Consider the following 21635-nt stretch of genomic DNA (forward strand, 5'->3'; position numbering starts at 1 on the left):
GTCTAGTCAGGGCTCAGCCACTTACTCCAGGATGGTGAGTTGGCCTCTCTTAATGAGGTAACAAGATCCCACATCCCCGAGGGGACAGAGTGCTGCCACCCCTGCACTCTCCCAACACCCAGCTCTGCACCCAGCTCCAGTTCATCCCAGCCCTGGGGGAGCTTTTAGGGCCAAGTCCAGATTGTGTTTTCCTCAGGAGGCTGTCAAAAAGCCCCTGTGAGATCCCTGAGATGGACAGACAGATGGATGGAGCAGTGCTCAGCAGCACTGCTTGTCTCAGAGCACAGAGCTTACAGGTTTTTTGCTGGACTAAATGTGTTCTGCTAGACCAGATGGTTTCAAGCAGCAGCCAAATTCCTTCAGGAGCAGACTCTGCTGCTCTGAGCCTGGCAATGGGCATGGATGAATGCTCTGCAATCCGGGCAGGCACCTGCCCCTACTGGAAGGTACCTGCTCCTGTCACAGGTGCCATCACGGGGTTCATCCCCTCAATGAAACCTCTCAGCAAGTGACTCCAAGCGGTGTTCTCAGCATGAAAAGTGAGAGCTTTGATCCTTGCTGTGCAGCCCACCCCTCAGCATAATTAATTAATTCCCCCTTGGCTGCGTTTAGCATCACTCTGAACTCAGTGCCATGACTGCTACTGCCTGCCTGCTGTCCTACTTACGAGGACATCCTGGAGGTCCAGTCCAGAATTTCCAGGACATCATCTCCAGAGTCACCAAGAAGCCAAGCCACAGCTTCCAGAGGCCACAGTGCTGCAATTAGCACTTGGTCATCAAGTATTAATGGCTCATTTGCATGAAGAGATCCTAAGGCAGGTATGTAAAGAGCACAGCCAAAATAAGAGGACCTGAACTAAACCCACATGCACAGGATGGATGGGACTTTTTCTACAATGCCGGCTTCATGGAAAATAGCTTTTAAAATAACAAGCAGGATACATCCATTTTTTCATAGTTACTGGTGACATGCTGTAATGCCACTGGAACCCATGTGCAGCCATGCCAGATTGCCCACCCCTCAGTCACAGGCTTTGTGCTCCCAGCATCCCTACTCAATCCCCCAAATTAAAATCAGCTCATCATCCTCCTTATTTTTCCAAATCAAGTTTTCAGACCAGCTCCCCCCTGAACAAAGTGCTCAGCTCAGGGGGAAGGTATCCAGGTTCTCCTGCAGAGCCAGGGCATACAAGTATTTGAGGCCACAGCTGCAGTGTGGTTCCTCATGGCTGAGCTGCTCCAGCTGGCACACCCCAGAGTTTGGACACTCCCAGGAAGCACTTGGAGCAAAGGCAGAGAACTTCAAATCCACCTGGCTTCACAGCATGGGAGGGGAGCTTCAGCCAGGGGGCAAAAATCAGAGCCAAGGCAGCTCTGGAGGAGGAGAAAATCTGGAAAGTAACTTAAAAACAATTTTGGGAGGGTCCTCAGAGCAAAGGGAAACCCCAGTTCCAGAGGCCAGGAAAGCTGGAAGCACCGAGCAGGAATGACAGCACCCAACCAATCCAGGGCTCAAGAAAGTTTGGTGCAACCTATGGGTACAACCCCCACCACTTCAGGGATCCAATGCAGCGGAAAGAAAATGTCATGCTCTTCCCAGGGGAGTTCCTTGCTGTAGTTCACTGCATCACTGTGAGGACACAAGGGTGAAGAAGCATTCCTGGTTCCAGGTTGCTCTTGGGTTCTTCTCAGGGGCTCCCATGAAGGACAGGAGATACACAGAGTATCCCAGTCAGATGTGCAAACCCACACGCTTCATCCCAGGCTCCAGCAACCCTCTCTAAGGCTGCATCCTACCTCAACAACTTGGGATGCGCTTGCAGAGGCCCTAGCAAGCCTCTCCAGGTGGGATGGAGGGAATTAGGAGGGAATGCCCTGATGGGGCTGCTGCACAACTGCAGGGCATCACAGGCACTGCCTCCACTGAGGTAGGAAGGAGCCTTTTCCACAGGGAATAGGGCAAGCAGGGAAGGGCTGCTTCTCTGGAGAACTAGGCGGGGAGGCAGTCCTTGCTTCACCCTGTTCCCTGAGGGCCTTCATTCATCATCCTCTTGTCTGATCTGGAGAGGTGCAGATCCCTCCTCTCCCCCTGGCTGTACTGGATCTCCTTGGGTGCTTCACTCCCAAGTCCCTTTTCTCCACCCTGGAAGCACCCTCCACCCTCCTGTGGCTCCATGACTCTCCTGCCAGTTTCCAGGACAGTATGTGTGGTCTGAGTCAGGATCTATGAAAAAAGAACGGACATTCGGCATCTTCCCCCACCTGCTGCAGGCTCTGCAAGCAGCTTTTAAACTATTTCAGCAATCACCTCTCATTAAAATGATGGGAATTAAGGTAAAATGTCTCAGCAAGTGTGGCCTTTTGTCATTGCAGCCCAGAGAAGCTCCTTGGAAATGCTCTCAAGGCTTTGCCTTTTATTGCTTTTACATCTCTGCTTTCTGTTGGGGCAAATCTCCGCCTGAGCTAATGCTCAGGACAAGAGTGGGAAGCCCAGGCCAAGCTGCTCCAGGGAGCATTTACGTGCCTCTCAAAGGTCTCCTTCCCTCTTTTTTCCTCTCTTTATGTTCATTTTACCAGGTCTAAAAATACTCCACTAAAAACCCTCTTCTCCTGCAGCCGCCTCCCTCCTGGATGACTAATAATATCTGTTGCTCCTTCTTGATCTCTCTATATTTCCTGAGTCTTCCCCAAGGGAAGGAACCAAATCAGGGCTGTGCTCTCAACCAACTCTTTGGATTCGGACTCCTAAATTCATCTTCCTCGGAAAAAGGGATTTTTCCCCAGCTCCTCCAGTGCAGCAGCAGTTTAAACCCAGCTCACAATAAACTAATCCTGCTCCATGGCTTACACCTGCCCAATGCTGCTGAAGCATTGTTCTGATACGGGAACTCCAGGATCTCGGGATTTTCAGAGCTCTCAGGAGAATAGCAGGCTCACTGGGAAAACCACCAAGCACTTAGAAAACAATTTATTGTCTGTTTTTTCAGGTCTCAGTTCTTCCCAGCAGCTTTCCAGCCCTGTAGCACTCCCCTGGGGGGCGTGCTGAGGAGGCTGAGTTAGGCTGAGTTTGGTGTCTGGTCTTTGGAGCTGGATGAGCAGCACTGGCTGTGTGAGGAGCTTGCATTTTAGGAGCAGGGGGTGAATGCTGGGCACTGAGGGTGTTTGGGATAGTGGGACTTAGAGGAAAAACCCACCTTGCTGTCACCACATTAGTGGCAATGGCTTTTTTCCTCACTGAGTGGGATGTAAGAACACTGTAACAGGGATTGGCTCTCCTGCACTGCTTCATGTCTTTCCAAAACAGAGCCAAGACCTGCACCAGGCACCCTCCCCACTGCCAGCACGACATCATGGATTAGTCAGGATACAAGGATGGAACAGTACTGGCAGGAGCTGGAGGTGTGATGAGTTTCTCTGGACTCAGACAATGCAGTACAGCCAAATCCCTCAGGGCTGATCCCAACCTACTGTGATTTTCCAGAGATCCATTGATGAACAACCTTTGGAAACCCTCATGCTGACACTGGTAATGTAAAAAATGTCCCCAAATGGTCACAGTCCTGGTGAACCAGTCACTTCCAGCCCCAGCCCTGCACCTCCTGCATGGAGGGAGATTTAGAGGGTGTTTGGCTGCTCCAACACTTCTGGAAATCCCCCTGGCCAGCTAATGCCCAAATACCTTTGCAAATCTTGATTTAGGAAAAATATCTGCTTGGGAGCAGTGCTTAAAAAGCTCAAGGCCATTTTCAAATCCTTGTAATGCTGCAGTTTCCCCGACATGTGAAAGTGAGAGGAAAAAGCAGATCAGGCTAAAGCAGGCATGGGGCCAGGGCTGGCAGCTATGCCCAGGACTGTGCTGGCATGCAGCAGGCAGGAGCAGGCAGCCCAGGGGCTTTTTCAGCACGAAACTCACCCAGCTGCTCACCACGACTGGACGAGCACGGAAAGGAGGGAGGAGAGCAGCCCCTCCACATCACCCCAGGGAGCAGATCCACGAAGAGCTCCCAGGGCAGACCACATGATTCTCCATGTACAGAGGGGTGCAGGTGAAGCTGTTGCTAGCCCAGTGTGTGAGCAGGGAGCCGAGCTCCATTATCCCTCCTGCCTTTACAGGAAGCCACTTGGTTGAGTTGTCAATATAGAGATTTTCTTTAAAAAAAACAAACCAAAACAAACAAAACAAAAACCTAAAACAAACAAACCAACAAAACCCCCCCAAAAACCAACCAACCAAAAAAACAAAAACAAAACAATGGGTTCGTGGTGCCATTATTGATCATTTGGTATTTTTAGCTCCTTGTTCAATCCATCCCTGTTGGTGTTACAGCAATTGGACAGCCCTGTGGAACATGGCTCTGCAGGGCTGCTCCAAGGCTCTCTGGAGCTGCTCTGAGCAGAAGCTCAGAAAGCAGCAATACAATGCCAATGGAATTAAAAATGCAAGAGGGAAAGTGAGAGGTGGCATAAGCAGCATCCTCCCCCCTTACTGCTTCCAGCTCCTGCTAATGTTGCAAATAGACAGGTAGATAGATCCTCCCATCCAAACCAGAGGCAGATGAAACTCACATTTCCTACCTGCTGTGGAGGGCTGGGAACCCATAGAAAGGGTGAGACTGAGCTGAGTGGTGCCACTGATGGGCTGGAGGGAAGGGAGGGCATCCAGAGGGAGCTAGACAGGCTGGAGCAGTGGGTCCATGGGAGCCTCATGAGGTTCAGTCAGGGCAAGGGCAAGATCATGGACCTGGGCCAGGGCAATCCCCTAGACTAGGGAGGTCTGTAGAGACCCCAGAGGTCTGTGAGGATAAACACCCTCAGCATCTCTCTCCATCCATGGGGACATTTACCCCCACCAATGGCCCCCCAACGTTGTCTTCTCATCTCCACTTACAGGCCCTCTATATCCTGGATCCACCGACTCCACAGTGATTCAGTGTATTCTTACCATCACTGATTTCATAGATGGTGGATGGATGGATGGATGGATGGATGGATAGACAGATGGATGGACATGACCCTTTGGAGGACTGGAGGATTCTGACAGGTGACAAATGGAACAAGATGCAGCCATGTGTGCTCACAACCCAAAAAGCCAAGGGTCTTCCAAGACCCTCCTGGAGCTGCCTGCACCTCTGGGGTCCCAGCACACGACAATGATGTTAAACTGAACAAGGGTGGGGTCAGGTTAGACATGGGGAAGAAATGTTGGACCATGAGGGAGGTAACGGGCTGGCACAGGTGAATCATGGCAGTGGGATGTAAACCTGCACACTTAAGCTCTATGTGACAACTTGCTCATCATTGCAGATGACTCCTGGGTCCTCTGCGGCCCCATCCTTACATGCAGGTTATCTGGGAACCCTCCTAGGAACCCTAGGCTGGCTCTTCCTTTGGACACGCACAATGCTCTGCTGTGGTGTTTCTTCCTTCTTGCCTCATGCTGACACCATTGAGATGAGCCAATGCCCAGAAGAAGGAAACAGGGTCAGCAAAGGAAACAGCTGCTGTGGGAACTGGCTCATCCTGCCTCCCTCACTGCTCCCTGGATTCACAGGGACCAGAGCTCTGATATCACCCACCACCTTGCAAACCCCAAAGTTTACAGGGGTCAATGCCCCCAGCAGCTCTCCCCATCCATGGGGATGTTTACCCCCAGCCATGAGTACACTGAGCCCCCCATCAACACCCCCCAACTTTGTCCTCCTTTCTCTACTTGCAGCCCTTCCATGTCTAGATCAGTGTCACCAGTGACTCAGAAGATGGAAATCACAGAATCCCAGAAGGATTTGGGTTGGAAGGGACCTTAAAACCCATCTCACTCCACCCCCTGCCATGGGCAGGGACACCTTTCACTATCCCAAGTTGCTCCAACCCCCTTTCAACCTGGCCTTGGACACTTCTAGGGATTGGGCAGCCACAGCTACTCTAGGCAACCACCCTTGGAGGGAAGAATTCCTCCCTAATATTCAATCAAAACCTATTCTCATTTTGAAGCCATAAAACACATCTCTCACTCATTTCCTTTTAAAGTTGCCCTGTAGAGTTCATTAATGGAGAGCTGAAGCTTCACACAAAACACATTCAGCATCTGTCCTCAGGCACCTTCCTCCCTCCCCCAAAGCATAGTGAGGCCCTCATGAATCTCAAAACATCTGCCTGAGGTGATCCTTCAATTGTCCCATCAGAGGAATCACTTTAATTATCTGCTTTTGCTTGCCCCTTGAATTGAGACAGCAGAGCCTGGCAATGCCAAGTGTGAGGCCCAGCTCAGTGCTCAGCCCCTAATCACTTCCCAAGAGCTTCCCAAACCTTCTCCTGAGCTTTATATCCATGCGAACCCAGCCAGGGGAGCAGGAAGCTGTGTGGATGCTCCAGTACAGGCACACATACCTCCACCTCCCACAAGTTCCTAAATGTGAGCAGTTTTGTTACAGATGCATAGCAAATGGGGAACAAACTCGCCTGAAATGAAACCACTGGATGCAATAGGTTGGGAAATGCCACAGCACGTGTTTTCCCTGCACTAGACCATGTCCTGTGAGGCTACCCCCTGCCTGCAGCCCCCACAGCAGTGCTGGGGCTGTGGGGGGGGATGTGGGTGCTTTGCCTGCCTCTGGCTAATGGGCAGCAGCCGAGGTATTTATAGGAAATATGCAACATACTTCCAGCCTGGGGACAGTTTCCAGCCCTGAGCTTGTTCATATTTAAGTGCCGCGTGGTTGCAGGGGGAGGTCGGAGCAGAGCATGCAATGCTGGCTCCTCCCAGTGCTCCCACAGGTTTGGCTGTTTGCTTTGGCCCCAGAGGCCACTTCCCAGCTCTCTCCCCCACCCTGGCTACCGAGACCCCATCCAACTCCCCATGTCCCAATCAGCTGCTTCCCAGAAGGGCTCTGGAGCCATGGGCTCCAGACAGCTGCGGGTTTGCAGAGGGGCCAAGGGCTAGTCTCCCTCCCAGAAGACCCAGCGGGATCGGGGTGCCTAATTCAGTCCAAAGGGAAGATGTTGGAGCAAAGAGGTGTCCAAACGACAGATAAAAAATTATATGGTAAATTCCCTGCCTGGCATCCCCTTATATACACCAGTGCCAGGATGAAACCCTGTGGGTGAACCTTGAGGGCTGGAGCCCCTCTGCTCTAGAGCCAGACGGGGATACCTTGGGGTGTTTGCCTGGAAAAGGCTCTAGGGAGACCTTAGAGCCATTTACTCTGCCTAAAGGAGCTTCAAGAGAGCTGGAGAAGTACTTTGGACAAGGGCCTGGAGTGACAGGACATGGGGGAATGGCTTCCTACTGCCAGAGGGCAGTTAGATGGGATATTGGGAAGAAATTCTTCCCTGTGAGCATGGTGAGGCCCTGCCCCTTGTTGCCCACGGAAGCTGTGTCTGCCTCGTCCCTGGAAGTGTCCAAGGCTAGGGTGGGTAGAGCTTGGAGCACCTTGGTCTAGTGGAAGGTGTCCCTGCCCATGGCAGGGGGTGGAGTGAGATAGGCTTTAAGGTTCCTTTCAACCTAAACCATTTCAGGATTCTCTGGTATGCAAGTTCAAGCTTTCCTTGTGCACTTTTAACAGTCCCTGCTCCCGTGCCCAACACCCCTCCAGTGCTTGTGGCTGCTTCTGCCACAGGCAATGCTCCCACAACAGCTCCATAACTTTGCCTCCTGACTGAGAGCACCTGCACGCTGCCTGCTCCTTGGGTGTGAGAAGGGCCTAAGGAGGCAGCAGGGCTGGAGCAGAGATCTCTGCTGCGGCCAGGGTGGAGCCTGAAGTGGAAAAAACCTGGCATATAAAAGAAACTGTGTTTCATGTGTTATTGCTGCCTATCTGAGATGATCGAGGAGGGAATAGCAGGCACGATTCCATGCAAAGGCTGCAAAATCCATTCCTGGGATATACATATTTGGTTTCCCTCATTTTCTTTGTGTGGAAATAAACACCACTGGCAGGAGCACTGCCACCAAACCCTTGGGCTCACCCAGCCCAAGGAGAAAGGTTGCACTGTTGTGCTTTGGCCAGCCCCACTGCCGAGGCTGGAGAAGCCTAAGAGCATGAAACCCAGCTCTGGGTGTGGAAAACAATGCCTGTGCCTGCTGGAAGCATTGGGAAAACGGATGTGAGGCACTTGGAATAAGCACAGATGACAAGAAGCAGCTCCATCAGGAGCTTTCCTGGCAGCAGGGGATGTCCCCTGCATTGGGAGCCACTGGTTCCCCATGGCATGGGGGGCATCTCCAATGTGTAATTCCACAGTGGAATGGGCTGGGTGTGGAGGGCTGTGCCTGCCACTGTTCCCTACCTCCTCTGGGCCTACCAGCAGGATGATACATCTTCCACAGCAGGATGAAGGTGGGAAGAAGGGCGCCTGAAGGGCTCTGCACCCCAGGGATGCCCCTGCTGGAGTTCATCAGGGCAGAGGGAAAGGCAGCCCGAAGATTTCCATGTTGTTCCAGGAAAACAGGGTGTTTAATGTGGGAGGGAAATCTCTGCTCTCGAATGCAAATCACAACATGTGGAGCATACAAAATACCGTTGATGCTGGCAGAGGGCCATATGGGACACCCAAACACGAGGAATTTGCTCTGAGAGACACTAAACACACCTGATTTCCTTCTTTTCCAGCAATTCAGCGGCCATCAGCCACTGCCAGGCCAGCCCAGCCCAGCCCAGAGCACCCTGGTCCTCACACCCCCACCCAACTCCTCTGCCCCACCCTCAGCTCACCCTCCTGCCGGGGACAGGGTTGGATGGAGTGATACAGGGACAAGGCTCCTGGGACACAAAAGCCACGGGAATCAGAGTGGCCCCAGTGAAGGTGATGGATGGCCCAGCCAGGCACCAGCCCAAGGACCATGGGAGCTGCACCCAGTACTTCTGTGGAGAAAATCCTTCATGTTCCAATGATGTTCAGGGAATCAGGACTTTTTCTTTTTAAAATATTTTTGGATAAATAAAGAAAAATGTGCAAGAAATCTGCTGTATGATATTATCAGAAACAACCCAGCAAGCCCTCAGCACAGCTCAACCACCATGACCAGTTCCTCTGCTGTACCCTGGTGAGGCAGGGAAAAAAAACCACGTGGGGACAATTGGTGGGAATTTCCAAATGTTGCTTCCTTCTGGAAGAGCATATTGAACCTAAACACAGGACCAGGAACATCTGCAGGGGAGAAGCAAACATCCAGGTCCTGAAACACCCAGGCTGTGGGACCAGCTGGGGATTGCTGTGGAAGGAGCTGAGCACCATCCTTACCCTCCGAGGCTGGGAAAGAAGGAAACACCCATGGAAAGAAGAAGCAGAAGGCCTCACTATGGCTACACACCCTGTTCATAAGATGCTTGCTATTTCCCCAAGCAGAAATCACAGCACTTCTGCTGCAGCTGGAAAGAAAGAATCCCTTGCAGGTGCTAGGACTGGGTACCAAAATTTGCTTCTTATCCAATGAAAAGGCCTGACAGACTTCACCCCTCTGATAGGGGTGAAGTGTTCCCACTATGTGAAAAATTTCTTTTCCCTGCAGATGGGAAGAGAAGTTGGATAGCAACTGCTCCCAGAGTTAGTGAATGCTGCAGAAAAGGAGGGAAAAGGGTTAAAATTATAAAAGATCTAGCAGGGACACTGGCTAATTGTAATTTCCATGTGATGGCTGATTAGAAGAAAGATTGGTTCTGATCTGATCCCAGAATTACTTTTCCCTGGCATGTCCCTTTCCCAGCTCACAGAGATGCGGGTGCACACAAATGGCACTCTGGAGGCTGACAGACAAGGGGCAGCAGGGACCCAAAGTGGTTCTGTGCTAAAAAAACTCTCAGAGGCAAAACTGCAGCTAGGGTACGCCCCATAGTGGTATCCAAGTATTAAGGGATTAATGGAAAAGTCTAGATGTGACACAGTTAATTATACCCTGCTCCTATGGGACAGAGAAGCTGGCCCCAGGATGCTGTGGATGCTGTGCCAGGGCAGCTCTGTCCACATGCCCCTGCCCCAGCATAGCACCACAGCCAAAATCACAGATAATAATGGGCTGGAAACCACAGGTATTGTCTAACAATTTCTCCTCTTTCCTTTGCTCTGGTTTACTTGTGTCCCTGCTACTTCCCCACAGGCAGAAATTTTAATCAGAAATATTATCCAGAATATTGCTGGATATTTAGTCTGAGCTGTTTGCTCACCACTCAGAAGCTTTGGCTGGTACCAGATTGTTCCTCCACTCCCCAGACATTACTAATTCCTAGGGAGTTCTCCTGCCAAACCAGCTGTGTTGAGGGGTGAAATTTGGGGGTTACAGAAAACACAGGCAGGGCTGACAGACCCTATTTGCCAGGAAAATCATCCCAAGGGGGCTCAGTGGCTGGTATGAGGGCACTGGAAATAAGGCAAACAAGAAAAAAGACCCAATGTAAATGGAAAAAATGTGGATGGTTCCCAGTTCCTTGCCTGCGGCACTAGGACTCTTCAAATTTGGACATTTCAGCTAAAAAAATAAAAAATCTGGAATGCAGGAGCAGAGAGCAGCCCTATTTCTAGCTGCGACTCCTCCCTGTGTGCTTGGCCTCCAAGACGACTCAGATACTCAAGGCACTTCTTCCTGAGCTATAAAAAGAGCTGGAGTGGGACTGCAAGAGCCAGAAGACAAACAAGGGAGTAGTTTGCCCTCCTGTCGAGGACATGGGTAAAGTCAGGAGATGGTCTTGCTCAACCCACCTTTTGAGGTGCCCCTTGAGAAAGGAGAGTTGTGGGGCATGGTGAAAATTCCAGGCTGGATTCCACTGACAAAAATGTTGTCTGTGGCATGTCCCAAGGCACCCCACCATGTCCCATCCCCACTGTGTGAGGAGAAGGTCTAGGACTGGCCCCATCCATCACCTCAACACAATTCTGGGTTCCTTGTACTTGAGGAGGGTCAAAGGTACCATGGTGATCAGGGACCACAAGATGGAAGGAGCTCCACCAAAACAAAGCTTCCCTTTCCCCAGGCTGCTGAAAGGGTTAACAGCCTCACTCGACAGCAGCTCCATGAATCCCAGCTGGACTGGATGGACTATGCAAGTTCCAGGTGACCATAAGATTCAGCAAGCTCAGGAATACCCACCCACCTTTGCCCTCTCCAGACAAGTATTTACTTCTGCAGAAACAGCCAAACCTTGCAGACCGTTTGGAACATTTCATTCCCATTTGTGAAGTGGACAAAACATTCCTGGCTGGAAAAACACCACCAGGTCACTGACTGGGAATGGTGCCACCAAGAGAGATGAGTTCTTCAATGGTTTCACTGACTTAGTGCAGAAGAAGCATCTCTTCTGGCATAGCCATTCCCAGACTAAAATGACTTCTTCAACACCCAGAAAGTCAAAGTCTTCCTCTGCCACTACTTCAGCATTCCCTTAAGACCTCAGAAAATCTCCTCACACCACCAACTGGTGCTGCAGAACTTTCCTCCTGAGCAGTTCCAAGGGTTGTAGAGCTGGACTGGGTGGTCCATATGGAGCAAGCTGAAGTCGGCACACTTGGTAACCATGGTTCAGGAGGAGAGGGAGAACAGATGGGACAAGAGGGCATTGCCTCAAGCTGAACCAGGTGAGGTTCAGGTTGGACATCAGAAGGAATTTCTTCATGGAAAGCTTTGTCCAACATTGGAAAGAGCTCCCCAGAGAAGTGGTGGAGTCCCCATCCCTGGAGGTGTCTAAGGGATGACTGGACATGGCATGCAGAGCTCTGGGCCAGGTGACAAGGTGGTAAATCAGCACAGGCTGATTGGACCAGTCACAGGACTCAGTGACCTTGGAAGTGTTTTCCAATCCAAAGGATTCTGTGATGCCCATGGATCAGCACGGTGAGGGCCAGCACCAGTGTGACTGGCTGCCAAGCCCACGAAGATGCCAGAGTGCTGATCCATGATTTATTCAGTGGGATGCAGAGGTTGCATCTAGTTCATTTAGAGATGGGACACAGAAATTGTGGATGAACTGTGACTTCACCAGGATCAGGCTGAGGATGAGGGTCATATCTGGCTTGTGCAGAAGATGGCAATTTTTCTGTTCAACAGAGCCCTCCTGTGCCCAGGTGCCTGATCCTGGAGAAAGATGTCCCTGCATGTCAATCCCCATAGCAGAGGATGGGGACCAGATGATCTTTAAAGGTCCTCCAGCCTAACCCCAATGTTTTAAAACAGTCTCTCAGCACATGGAGCTGCCTTTTGTGAAGGCAGCTCCATGAGAAGTCGCTTCTCTTGCCAGGGCCAGGTTGGAGACTTGCTGCTTATTGTTACCATTTGCCTCTTTTACAACTGTGGAATGTCAGTCCCTGCTTTGGTGGGACACTTCTCCAGCTTGCCAAGCCTCACACCAATGGAGAGCATTTCCTACGAGTTGGTTGTGGTCTAAGATTGGTTGCGGTTGATGTCGTGCTATGAGGATGGGCTCAACTGTATCTCCTGCAGAACTGGACCCTTGCATTGGCTTCCAACAACACCTTCAGGCCCACACAGGGTGTCAGTCCCCACCATGGGCTGGGCTGGGTATGTCCACCAGCTTTGTTCTGGAGCCTGTGCCCACCATAGTGCTCAGTACTCACTCACCAATCCCCTCCTGCCCCTTGGTTGTGCCAGTTTGGTGCTTCAACAAAAAGGTGCCTTTGTTCCCACCAGTGCAGAAAGTACCAGTTCAGTGGATGGGAACACTGTGGACTGAGGAATCAGGCAGCTCCAGAGTTGCTCTAGATGTACTCAGCTCATAGGGAAGTTGCCAGGTTGGTTTGATGGTTTGACCATGAAACTCAGGTTCAAGGGGACCTGGGGTTGCCCAAATGTGCCATACTTGTCTTGAGGTGAAGAAGACCCTTTGTTGCTTGACAGTAGAGCAAACTAATACAACTTTGCTGAGCTGTGGCTACTTTATTCCAAGACTTCCATAAGTTTAGATGCTATTTTTATCTAGTCTGACTGGTAGCCAGCTTTATATGATGACAATAAATCCCACTTTAACACCATCAGTCTGTGCCCTTCTCGGGTGGGTGTTTAGTTCTGTTGTGCCAAGTGCTTGCCATGCAGGAAAGAGGAAACTTCTATCAGAGTAAAGGATCCTTTGGGAGAAGTCGCTTCTCTTGCCAGGGCCAGGTTGGAGACTTGCTGTTTATTGTTACCATTTGTCTCTTTTACTGGAATAAAAGACGGATGTGAGCAGCTCAGCAGTCTAAAGAGAGCCTGTGGCATCATGCTTTATCTGAATTAGCAGATGCTGGTTGGAAAATAGTTTTTTCCAGTCATTATGTTCACGCGGAAGTGAAAAAGAATACAGGTAAGTGCAAATTGTGTTGCAAGGTGCTTGGGCCAGAACCTCAGGGAAACCCAGGAATTCTGGGTCTCTTCTTCTCCTAAGAGCCCAGAAAAGAGGGGTTGGCATCAGTGGGGAGACCTCAGCAGTCATGGCCCACTGGGACTCCTAAACAGCAAAAGGGAAGCTTGAACTCACATAGCACAGAATAGCATTGGACTGGTTTGGGTTGAAAAGGACAGTAAAGATCACCCAGTTCTACCCCCTGCCATGGGCAGGGACACCTTCTACTAGAAGACCAGGTTGCTGCAAGCCTCATCCAGCCTGGCCTTGGACACTTCCAGGGATGGGACAGACACAGCTTCTCTGGGCAACCAGTACCAGCGCCTCACCACCCTCACATCCAGGAATTCTTCCCAGCATCCCATATCTATCCACTCTCTGTCAATCTGAAGCCATTCCCCCTTATCTTGTCACTCCAGCTCCTTCTCCAGTGTCCATCTCCAGCCCTCCTGGAGCCCCTTTAGGCCCTGGAGGGGCTCTAACATCTCCCCAGAGCCTTCTCTTCTCCAGGCAAACACCCTCAGGTGTTTCAGCCTGTCTCCAGAGCAGAAGAGCTCCAGGCCCCAGCACATCTTTGTGGCCTCCTCTGGACTCATTCCAACAGCTCCGCTTTAATTCCTGGAATTGTTGAAAGCCAGGCTGGACAGGGCTTGAAGCAACCTGGTCTAGTGGAAAGTGTACTTGCCCATGGCAGGAACTGGAACAAGCTCACCTTTAAAATTGCCTTCCAACCCAACTCTCTTTCTTGCTGAGTCCATAATAAACTAATCAGTGTCTGTGTATGCCTTTGAGAAAATAATTCACCTTTCTACTGTGGACTGGGATCATTTACCCCACCCTGTGATTGGCCCGGAACAGCACATAATGTATAATTAGTCCAGCCGTGGGCCGGACTCACACATCCGGGCTAGAACACTGGCTGTGCTGCCTGTTTCTGCTGTCACCCAGGGAACAGGCTGTCCCCAGGAAGTTTTCTTATTTGGTGACTGTGCAAAATAAATCAGCCAAGCTGGTGGCAGGGAGGAGGGCCAGGATCCAGCCCTTTGTCCAGCCCTCATGCTGCTGTATAACCCCTGCTCCTGACCCTCTGTCCCAGGTTCAGAGGGTACAGAGACAGCAGTGGGTGACGGGATGAGGATGGGCACAGAATCCAGGTACTGGGGCTTGTGCTGCAATGCCATGTGCCAGATAGTGCTGGAGCAGGTGATGGGATGAGGATGGGCACAGAATCCAGGTGCTGGAGCTCACTCTGCAGTGTCATGTGCCGGAACAGCGCTGGAGCAGGCAATGCTCATCCTGGCTGCATGTCACGTACATGGGATGCAATGGGCTGCAATGGGCACCTTCTCCCCATCCTTGGATTCTCAATCTTTCAGCCAAAATTGTCCCTCCTGCAGCTCCAACCCCTGTCCAGAGGTTTTTTCTTCTGGAAAAGCAAAGCTGGGATGAGTCACCCCCTCCTCATGACAGATGCCCACATCCCATATGCCTCTCCCCATGTTTTTGTTGGACTTGGGTCACAGCCAGTGGCAGCAGAAGTGACCACACTCAGTCCAGAGTGCTGTCATTGGGAATTTAGTAAAAACACTGCCTTCCTGGCTGTTTTTCCTCAGCTCTGCAGATGGATGGAGTTAAACTGGATAAATTTCAGAGGGCAAGAAACCCCCTGCACCCCTCAGCACATCCTTGGTGGGGAACTACATGCTGAGTGAGAGGGAAAGGGGTTTTGGGGGCAGCAACATCCCCCAGCATCCCTGTCTTCCCACTCAGCCTCTGGTATAATTCAGGGCAAGGTTCCCCCTTGTCCCTTGGTGGTCCAAATCCCATGTTTTCCCAGCTACAGAAGCTCCTGAACTTGGTGGCAGTACCTTCAGCACCAAATGTATTCATCCTCCTGAAGCTTAGCTGCTCCTGGAGTCCATTCCCACATTAAAAAACTCAGATATTTCTGTATCTAAAATAGATACTTCTATATCTAAAAAATCTCCTAAACCCCTCCATCCCTGTGTGCACTAATGAGAAAAGCAGCCCCATATCTGGTACAAGACAAACTATTTTCTTTCCCTGGGGATGGAAATAAGTTTCTAAGAGGGACTCTTTGAAAAGAGACGAGATGACTCATTACTTCAGTGCTGAAGCTGCATTCAATCCCCAGCACCTCTAGTTCCCAGTAAAAGCCAGAAGACCAAAAGCACAGGGGTTCACACAGCACAAAACCCAGGAGCTCCTTTTCCTGGAGATGAAAGGGACATGAATTAATCCCTTGTATCACCTACTCCCCCAGGATGGGCTCAGCTGCTGTCAGACCCTTGCTCCTCACAGCCAGGAGCTATTTTTTCCTGTTCTTGCTAGTGTCAATATGTTTCTTTAAATATCTTTTCAGAGAGGCTGTATATATATAGCCCCACTCTGGTGCTTTGAAAGGAGCCTCATTTCCTGTTTAAGAACTGAAGTTCTTGGCAAAGCTGCTGGTGGCTGCAGCATCTGAACCACAAAAATTGTTTTTTTTCAGTAGTAAATGGTATTTCCTTTGCGACTGCGAGTTGGATCGAGCTGGGTCTGGTCTGAAGCCAGCTGGGTTGCTGTGTCTGGTAGATACAAGACTATATTCCCAATTATAAAAATGATGGGAGAAAATTATTAATTACATTAATGGGGTGTGATGGTGGCCCAGAGGTGGGACAGCCATTGCAGCGACAGGATGGGCACAAAGCTGCTTTTAACCTGCATTTGGCTGTGGAAGAGTTGGGTTCACATATCAAAAGAAATTTATTAACTGACACTGAGTGAGGAAAAAAAAATCCATTTCATTTGCATCTGATACTTTTTCTTTTGCACCATCTCTCTGCACCTGGTTTTGGAGAAGGCTCCTCCAGCAGCAAGGTAGGAAGCAAAACAGCTTTGCAGCACCTGAGAGATGGCTCATGGATACTAAGGACATTAAAACCTTCCTGAGGAGAGGTGGCATCTGCTGCATTCAGAGTTCTGCATCTCCCTGACATGAAAATGCCACACCTTCCCAGTGGGATACCTGTAGCAGGAGGGTCTGACATCCCCAGCACTACCCTGGGGACTCTGATGGCAGGAGTGGAGATGCAGCCAGGTCAGCAATCACCTTCTGCCGGAAATATGTCTTTGCAAGGTAATTTCTGAGCCATAAATTGCTTTTATTGCTGCACACAGTCCTAAGAATCCCGTGTGTAAATGTGCCAGAGGTAGGGGTGGCTGTGGGCAGCTCAAGTGGTCCCTATTTCCCTTTGCTACTCTCTGCATTTTCCAGAAAAAAATCTGCAGCCAAAAAACCTAAAATGCAAGTTTTTTAGATTTTCTGCAGGAATTTTAAAGAAGTGTCCCCTCCCAACCCTCACCCTTGTCGGGATAGATTACCCTTGGAATTGCTCCAATGGCACAGGGACTATGCAGCCACATCTACTGGCATAAAGCCCCAGCAGCCAGGAGCTCTGGGAAACAAACATGGAATTTCTGTAGCTCCTCCACAGCCCCATGCACTGTCTCCACTTCATGTCCTCAACTCTGGGACACAGCACGAACTCAGGACAGGGCAGTCTGCAGTGGTATGGGACATGATGGCTCATGATGGAGCACAGCCAGGCACTGGAGCAATGCTCAGGACTGGAGACACAAGAGAGTTATTTGGTGACTTTGCAGCCCAGGAGATGACAACACACCACCCAACATGCTACTTCCCTTCCACCCAAAACCCACAGGGCAGGGACAAGGACTGAGGCTCAGGGCATGTCTTGCTGCAACTTCAAGCTCACTTCCCCTGGTTTTGATGTCAGAGCATTTTTGCCCCTCTCTAGTGATGGGTTTACAAAAAGAAGGTACAGGATGGTGCAGGAATAGCTGAGCTGTGTCAGAAGGAGATCTTTGCACACTTCCAGCCTTCCAAGAGTGAGCTGCTGCTTTGCTTGGGGTCAGGCACCACCTCTGGGAGTCTGCAGTTGCACCTGCACTGATGCCCTGCTGGCCACATCCCTGCTGGGAATGAAGGGAAATATCCTATGGCAGTCTTAAACATGAGTGAAGGAGCAGGAGACCCTGGGACAGCCCCCCTGGAGCATCATCCCTGCCCCACTGAAGTCCTGTGTCCTTCCAATTCCATTTTCACCCTCAACACTTTGGCTCATCCAATTGTTGAACACCCAGTCTTTGCCAACCAGCCAAACACAGAAGGAATTTCACTCTTTGGCTCCATCATGGCACAAGAATGTCTGCTGTGGAAAGAGTATGGAAAGAGTAAGAAGGAGGGAAGGAGGAAAGGATCAAAGGAGGGAAGATCCCAAGTACCAACCTAAACAAAGAACACCTTCCCTGCAGAAGGAAGGACATGCCCAGGACATGCCCCTTAATCCAACCAGGAGAACTTGGAGGGGATGCAAACATCAGACACCAGGTGAAATACAAACATTTATCTTAAGATATGTCAGGCTTTTCACTTTGGGGTTTTTTTTCTCTTCCCTTGGTGATCTTTGCTGTGCCCAAAGATTTGTCTTGAGATTGAGGTTGTAAGTGTTGAATCACCATGTGAAAGACCAGCAAAGGGGGAACACTCATTGCAACACTCAATACTCCCATGGCAGGGCTGCACCCAGCTCATGCCAATGGCAGCAGAACTGCAGGATTTGGTGTTCCTATTGCTCAACTTCCTATGAAAATTATCAGCATTGACAGGAAAGGAAAAGAGGAGCCAAGAAGAGCTTGGCTGTGTCTTTTTCTCCCTGAGCTGTTCTGAGCTGTTCTTGCCCAACAAGCAGCAAGGACAGCATGGAAAGAACACTATGCCTGGCCATGTCCTCAGGTTTCCCACATTTGCATTCCCAGGAAAATCGAGACACTTGAACAACTGTGGGAGCAGAAGAGAGGCCACCAGGAAATTTATTCCTGTTTGTCTTGAAGCCAACAGATGGATGTTGTCAGGACAGAGTCCTTGTGCAATGTAATTACCACCATGGAAGTGTCCCACTACCATGGAAGCTTTCCACCACCAGAATATCCTACCATCATAAGAGCATCCCACCACCATGGAACCATTCCATCACCAGTTTACCACCACCACAGAAACATTTCATCACCACAGGAGCATCCCAACACCAGACCTCCCCACTACTCGGGTGTCCCACCACCACAGCTTCGTAGGGTGCTCTTGTTCTTCCAAACTGAGCTCAGATCATGGAAGTTGGGTGCTGTCAACCCAAGCAGGTGATTCTCAGGCTCCCCAAAGGCCCATTTGGACACACTTTCTGCCTGTTTTGGACTCTTAATAGGTTTTGTGATGCATGTGCTGCTGCCCTGAGACAGAGAGGATTGGAGGGGAGGGAAGGAGTCTGTACATGCCAAAACACAGGAAAATTTTTCATTTTAAAGCCATTTAACAGATGAAACTTTTCTTAAAAGAAGTCATTTTCAAAAAGAAAAAAACCCAAACCCACAAAGTTCTCTAAAAACAACCTCAGAAAGAAGAAGTTGGACAAAAACTGTATGACCAAGACCTAAGGGGTGCCTGGCAAGTTCTCTAAACTGGAGAGAGAGAATTATGAAAAAAAAAAAAGAAAGAAAAAAAAAAGACTGAGAAAGGGAATTGCATGGAGCTAATGGAGCTGAAGCACAGAAGGAAAAGCCAGACAGGGCCATGCTGTTTCATTAATCTGTTAATCAGATGAGGAAGATTAAATCCAGGTTGTAGCGATGTGGGGAGCAGGTGCTGCTCCACTGCCCCTCTCCACTCAGCCCTTCCCAGGAAACTGTGAGTCTCAGGGGGAGCCTGTGAGAACTCCAGGCTCATGAGGCTGTTGCTGACACAAGGAGCCAGAAGGTTCCAGGAGCAAACCAGTTCCACTCCTACCTTTAGTAGTATGAATAAATAATTGATGTCTGAGGTAACCTGAGCAGGAAGGTGAGCAGAGACCTGCACATGATCCTGCATCTAACTTCACACCTGGTGGGTTTTCTTCACACAAAACCCCTTCAGACCTGATCCTTGGTGTTTATTTCCACCCCTAAGCCGTCTCCCATGCATTGTTCCTACTCTGGGTTCACCCAAGTCTGCTCCCACTGGTCTCAATTCAACCCTCGCTTTGGCCTCAGCAGGAAGACCTACTGCTTCCTCTCCTGCAGCAGGTCTGGACAGCTCTGCTTCACTGGTACTTTCCATCACTGGACATGGAGCAGGGCCAAGCTGTCCCCAGCTCCCTCTGCTGCCATCCCTCCCCCTTCACCCTTCCCATGCCTCGTCCAGGCATATCCCCAGCTGCTCCACGCACATTCTTTTTCCCAAATCACCAGCTTTTCCCACCAAAGCACCCCTGCTGCCCCTCCAGCTTGGCTGCCACTTTTCCTCTGTGCAGGACATCAATCCATCACCTAAAACCTGAGTGAAGGGCCCCATCCAGATACTCTGGATGCTACTGAGGAGCAAATTCTACTTTTCAACATATCGGTGCCTCTTTCCAGGAGCCACCCACAGGGACAGACTCTGTCCCCTGCCCTGTCCACACCTGGTGTCCCTGACTTAGGAACAGAACCCAGCGGGATGACTGACTCCAGTGGCCAAAGAACCACTCCGTGTGCCCTCCAGCCAGTGGAGATACAGGCTGTGTGTGCCCAGGGTGGTTCCAGGGACGGGGTGGCACTGTCCTGGGCACGATGCCCGGCTGTGGCTGGGTCTGGAGACCCGGCAGCTCAGGCCAGCAGGTGAATGTTCCCTGGCCCCACTGGTGAGAAGGCCAGGCCGAATAGCCACTGCTGGGCTGGAGCACCCCGGGTGCCCCTGGACCCTGATGTCTCCGGGCGTTCCTCCAGCACCAGCCCCTCCCCATCCCTGTCCACCTCCAGGGTGGGTGGGGCCAGCCCCGTCCCGTCCCGTCCCGTCCCGTGGATCTCCACCGGCCCGGTGCAGCCCCGCCCGCCTGGGCCGGCCGCGCCCACCCGACCCCTCCCTGCCGGGCAGCTCGAGCTGTCCCCGGCCCCGTCCCCGGCTCGCCTGGCCTGACTCTGCCCACTCAAATAATTCTGGCCCACTGTGGATAACCCCGCTGGCTCGGCACAGCCGCACTACCCTGTACCTGCACTCCCTGTACCTGTCGGGCCGTCCCCACAGGACCCCGCCCCGGCCTCGGCCCGCCCCTTCATCCGGCACCTTCCCTTCCTCGCCGCTAGCATCCCCCGCCCCGCCCTGTCCTGTCCCGCCCGCACCTGGACGCGCTCGAAGCTCTCCCGCTCCGCCTCCAGGCCGCCGCCGCCCGCCCGCCGGCTGAGCACCTTGGGCAGCGGGTTGGAGACCCCCTTCATGGTGCTGCTCACGCGGTCCATGGCCGCCCCGGGCCCGCCGCCGCCCCGCTCCCGCCGCCCCGCGCGGCGCCGCCGCCCCACGGCCCCGCGCCATTGGCCCGCCCACCTGCCACTCGCGGCGGGGCACGCCCCGCGGGCACCACCCTGCCACCCGCGACTCCGCCCGCTGGCCCGTCTTCTCGCTCTCATTGGTTCCTGGCACAGCCACTGCGGACGAGCGGCGTGGGAGGTCCAGCCCCTACGTGAAAACCGCCAAGCTCATTGGTTCGGTTAGACGTCAGTCAAAACTAGCTGCCGCCCCTAACAGTCTCCTGCCCTCTGCCCCGCCTGAAGAGACCGCGCCCTTAGCACCGCCCACCCAAGCGCTGTGGCCACGCCTTCATGCCGATCCCTGCTGTCATTGGCCCATGCCCCTGCCGCTCACACTTCGGTGTCCCGCCCCGCCCCTCAGCGGTGGGGGGCACGGCGCCCCCTGGCGGCGGTGCGGCTGCCGCTGTGCCGGGCCCGCGGGGGGCTCGGGCCGCGCCGGGGCCTGGCTGGGAGGGGCTCGGCTGTGAACGGGGCCGGGGGGAGCCGGGAGGCCTCTGTCGAACGGCTCCGAGCCGCGGCTGAACCATCCGGGTCCGCAGGCCGCGGCGGTCCTTACAGGCTGTCCGTGCGCCCTGCGAGGCTGCGGCCCCTCAGCCGAACCCGGAGTGTGGCCACAGAGGGGACACGGCACCGCTGCCCCCGCCGTGCTGCCCGTCCTAGGCCCAGCCCGGCCCCTCTCGGGGCTAAGCCCCCTCATCAGGCAGTGCTTGGCGCACCGTGTGGTTCGGGGCTCCTCAGCCCTGCCTGGGGCCGCGGGCGGGGAGGCGGCTCCACCGTCGGTCAGCGCCAGCAGGAGCCCTGGCAGCCTTCGGAAGGGTTGTGTGGGGCTTCTCCTTTGTGGGATCCAGGCTGTGAGGGACAGCTCTGGAGGGGAGTGCTGCAGGAACAGCCGGCAGAGCCCAGAAAGAAG

At 52.2% G+C, this 21635-nt stretch overlaps 1 protein-coding gene across 2 annotated transcripts in view; it reads right to left on the reverse strand.

The window, feature by feature from the left end:
* Positions 1–20678, reverse strand: part of HIP1 (huntingtin interacting protein 1) — a 43996-nt gene extending 23318 nt beyond the window's left edge. For both annotated transcript variants that reach the window (XM_083875042.1, XM_083875041.1), the window contains exon 1: positions 20540–20678. In XM_083875042.1, the coding sequence (XP_083731168.1) occupies positions 20540–20656 (117 nt within the window). In that variant the 5' untranslated portion in view covers positions 20657–20678. The remainder of the gene's footprint in view (positions 1–20539) is intronic.
* Between the last annotated feature and the right edge of the window lie 957 nt (positions 20679–21635).

Source organism: Zosterops lateralis (genome assembly GCF_965231275.1).
Source record: "Zosterops lateralis genome assembly, chromosome: 19".
Lineage (NCBI taxonomy): Eukaryota > Metazoa > Chordata > Aves > Passeriformes > Zosteropidae > Zosterops > Zosterops lateralis.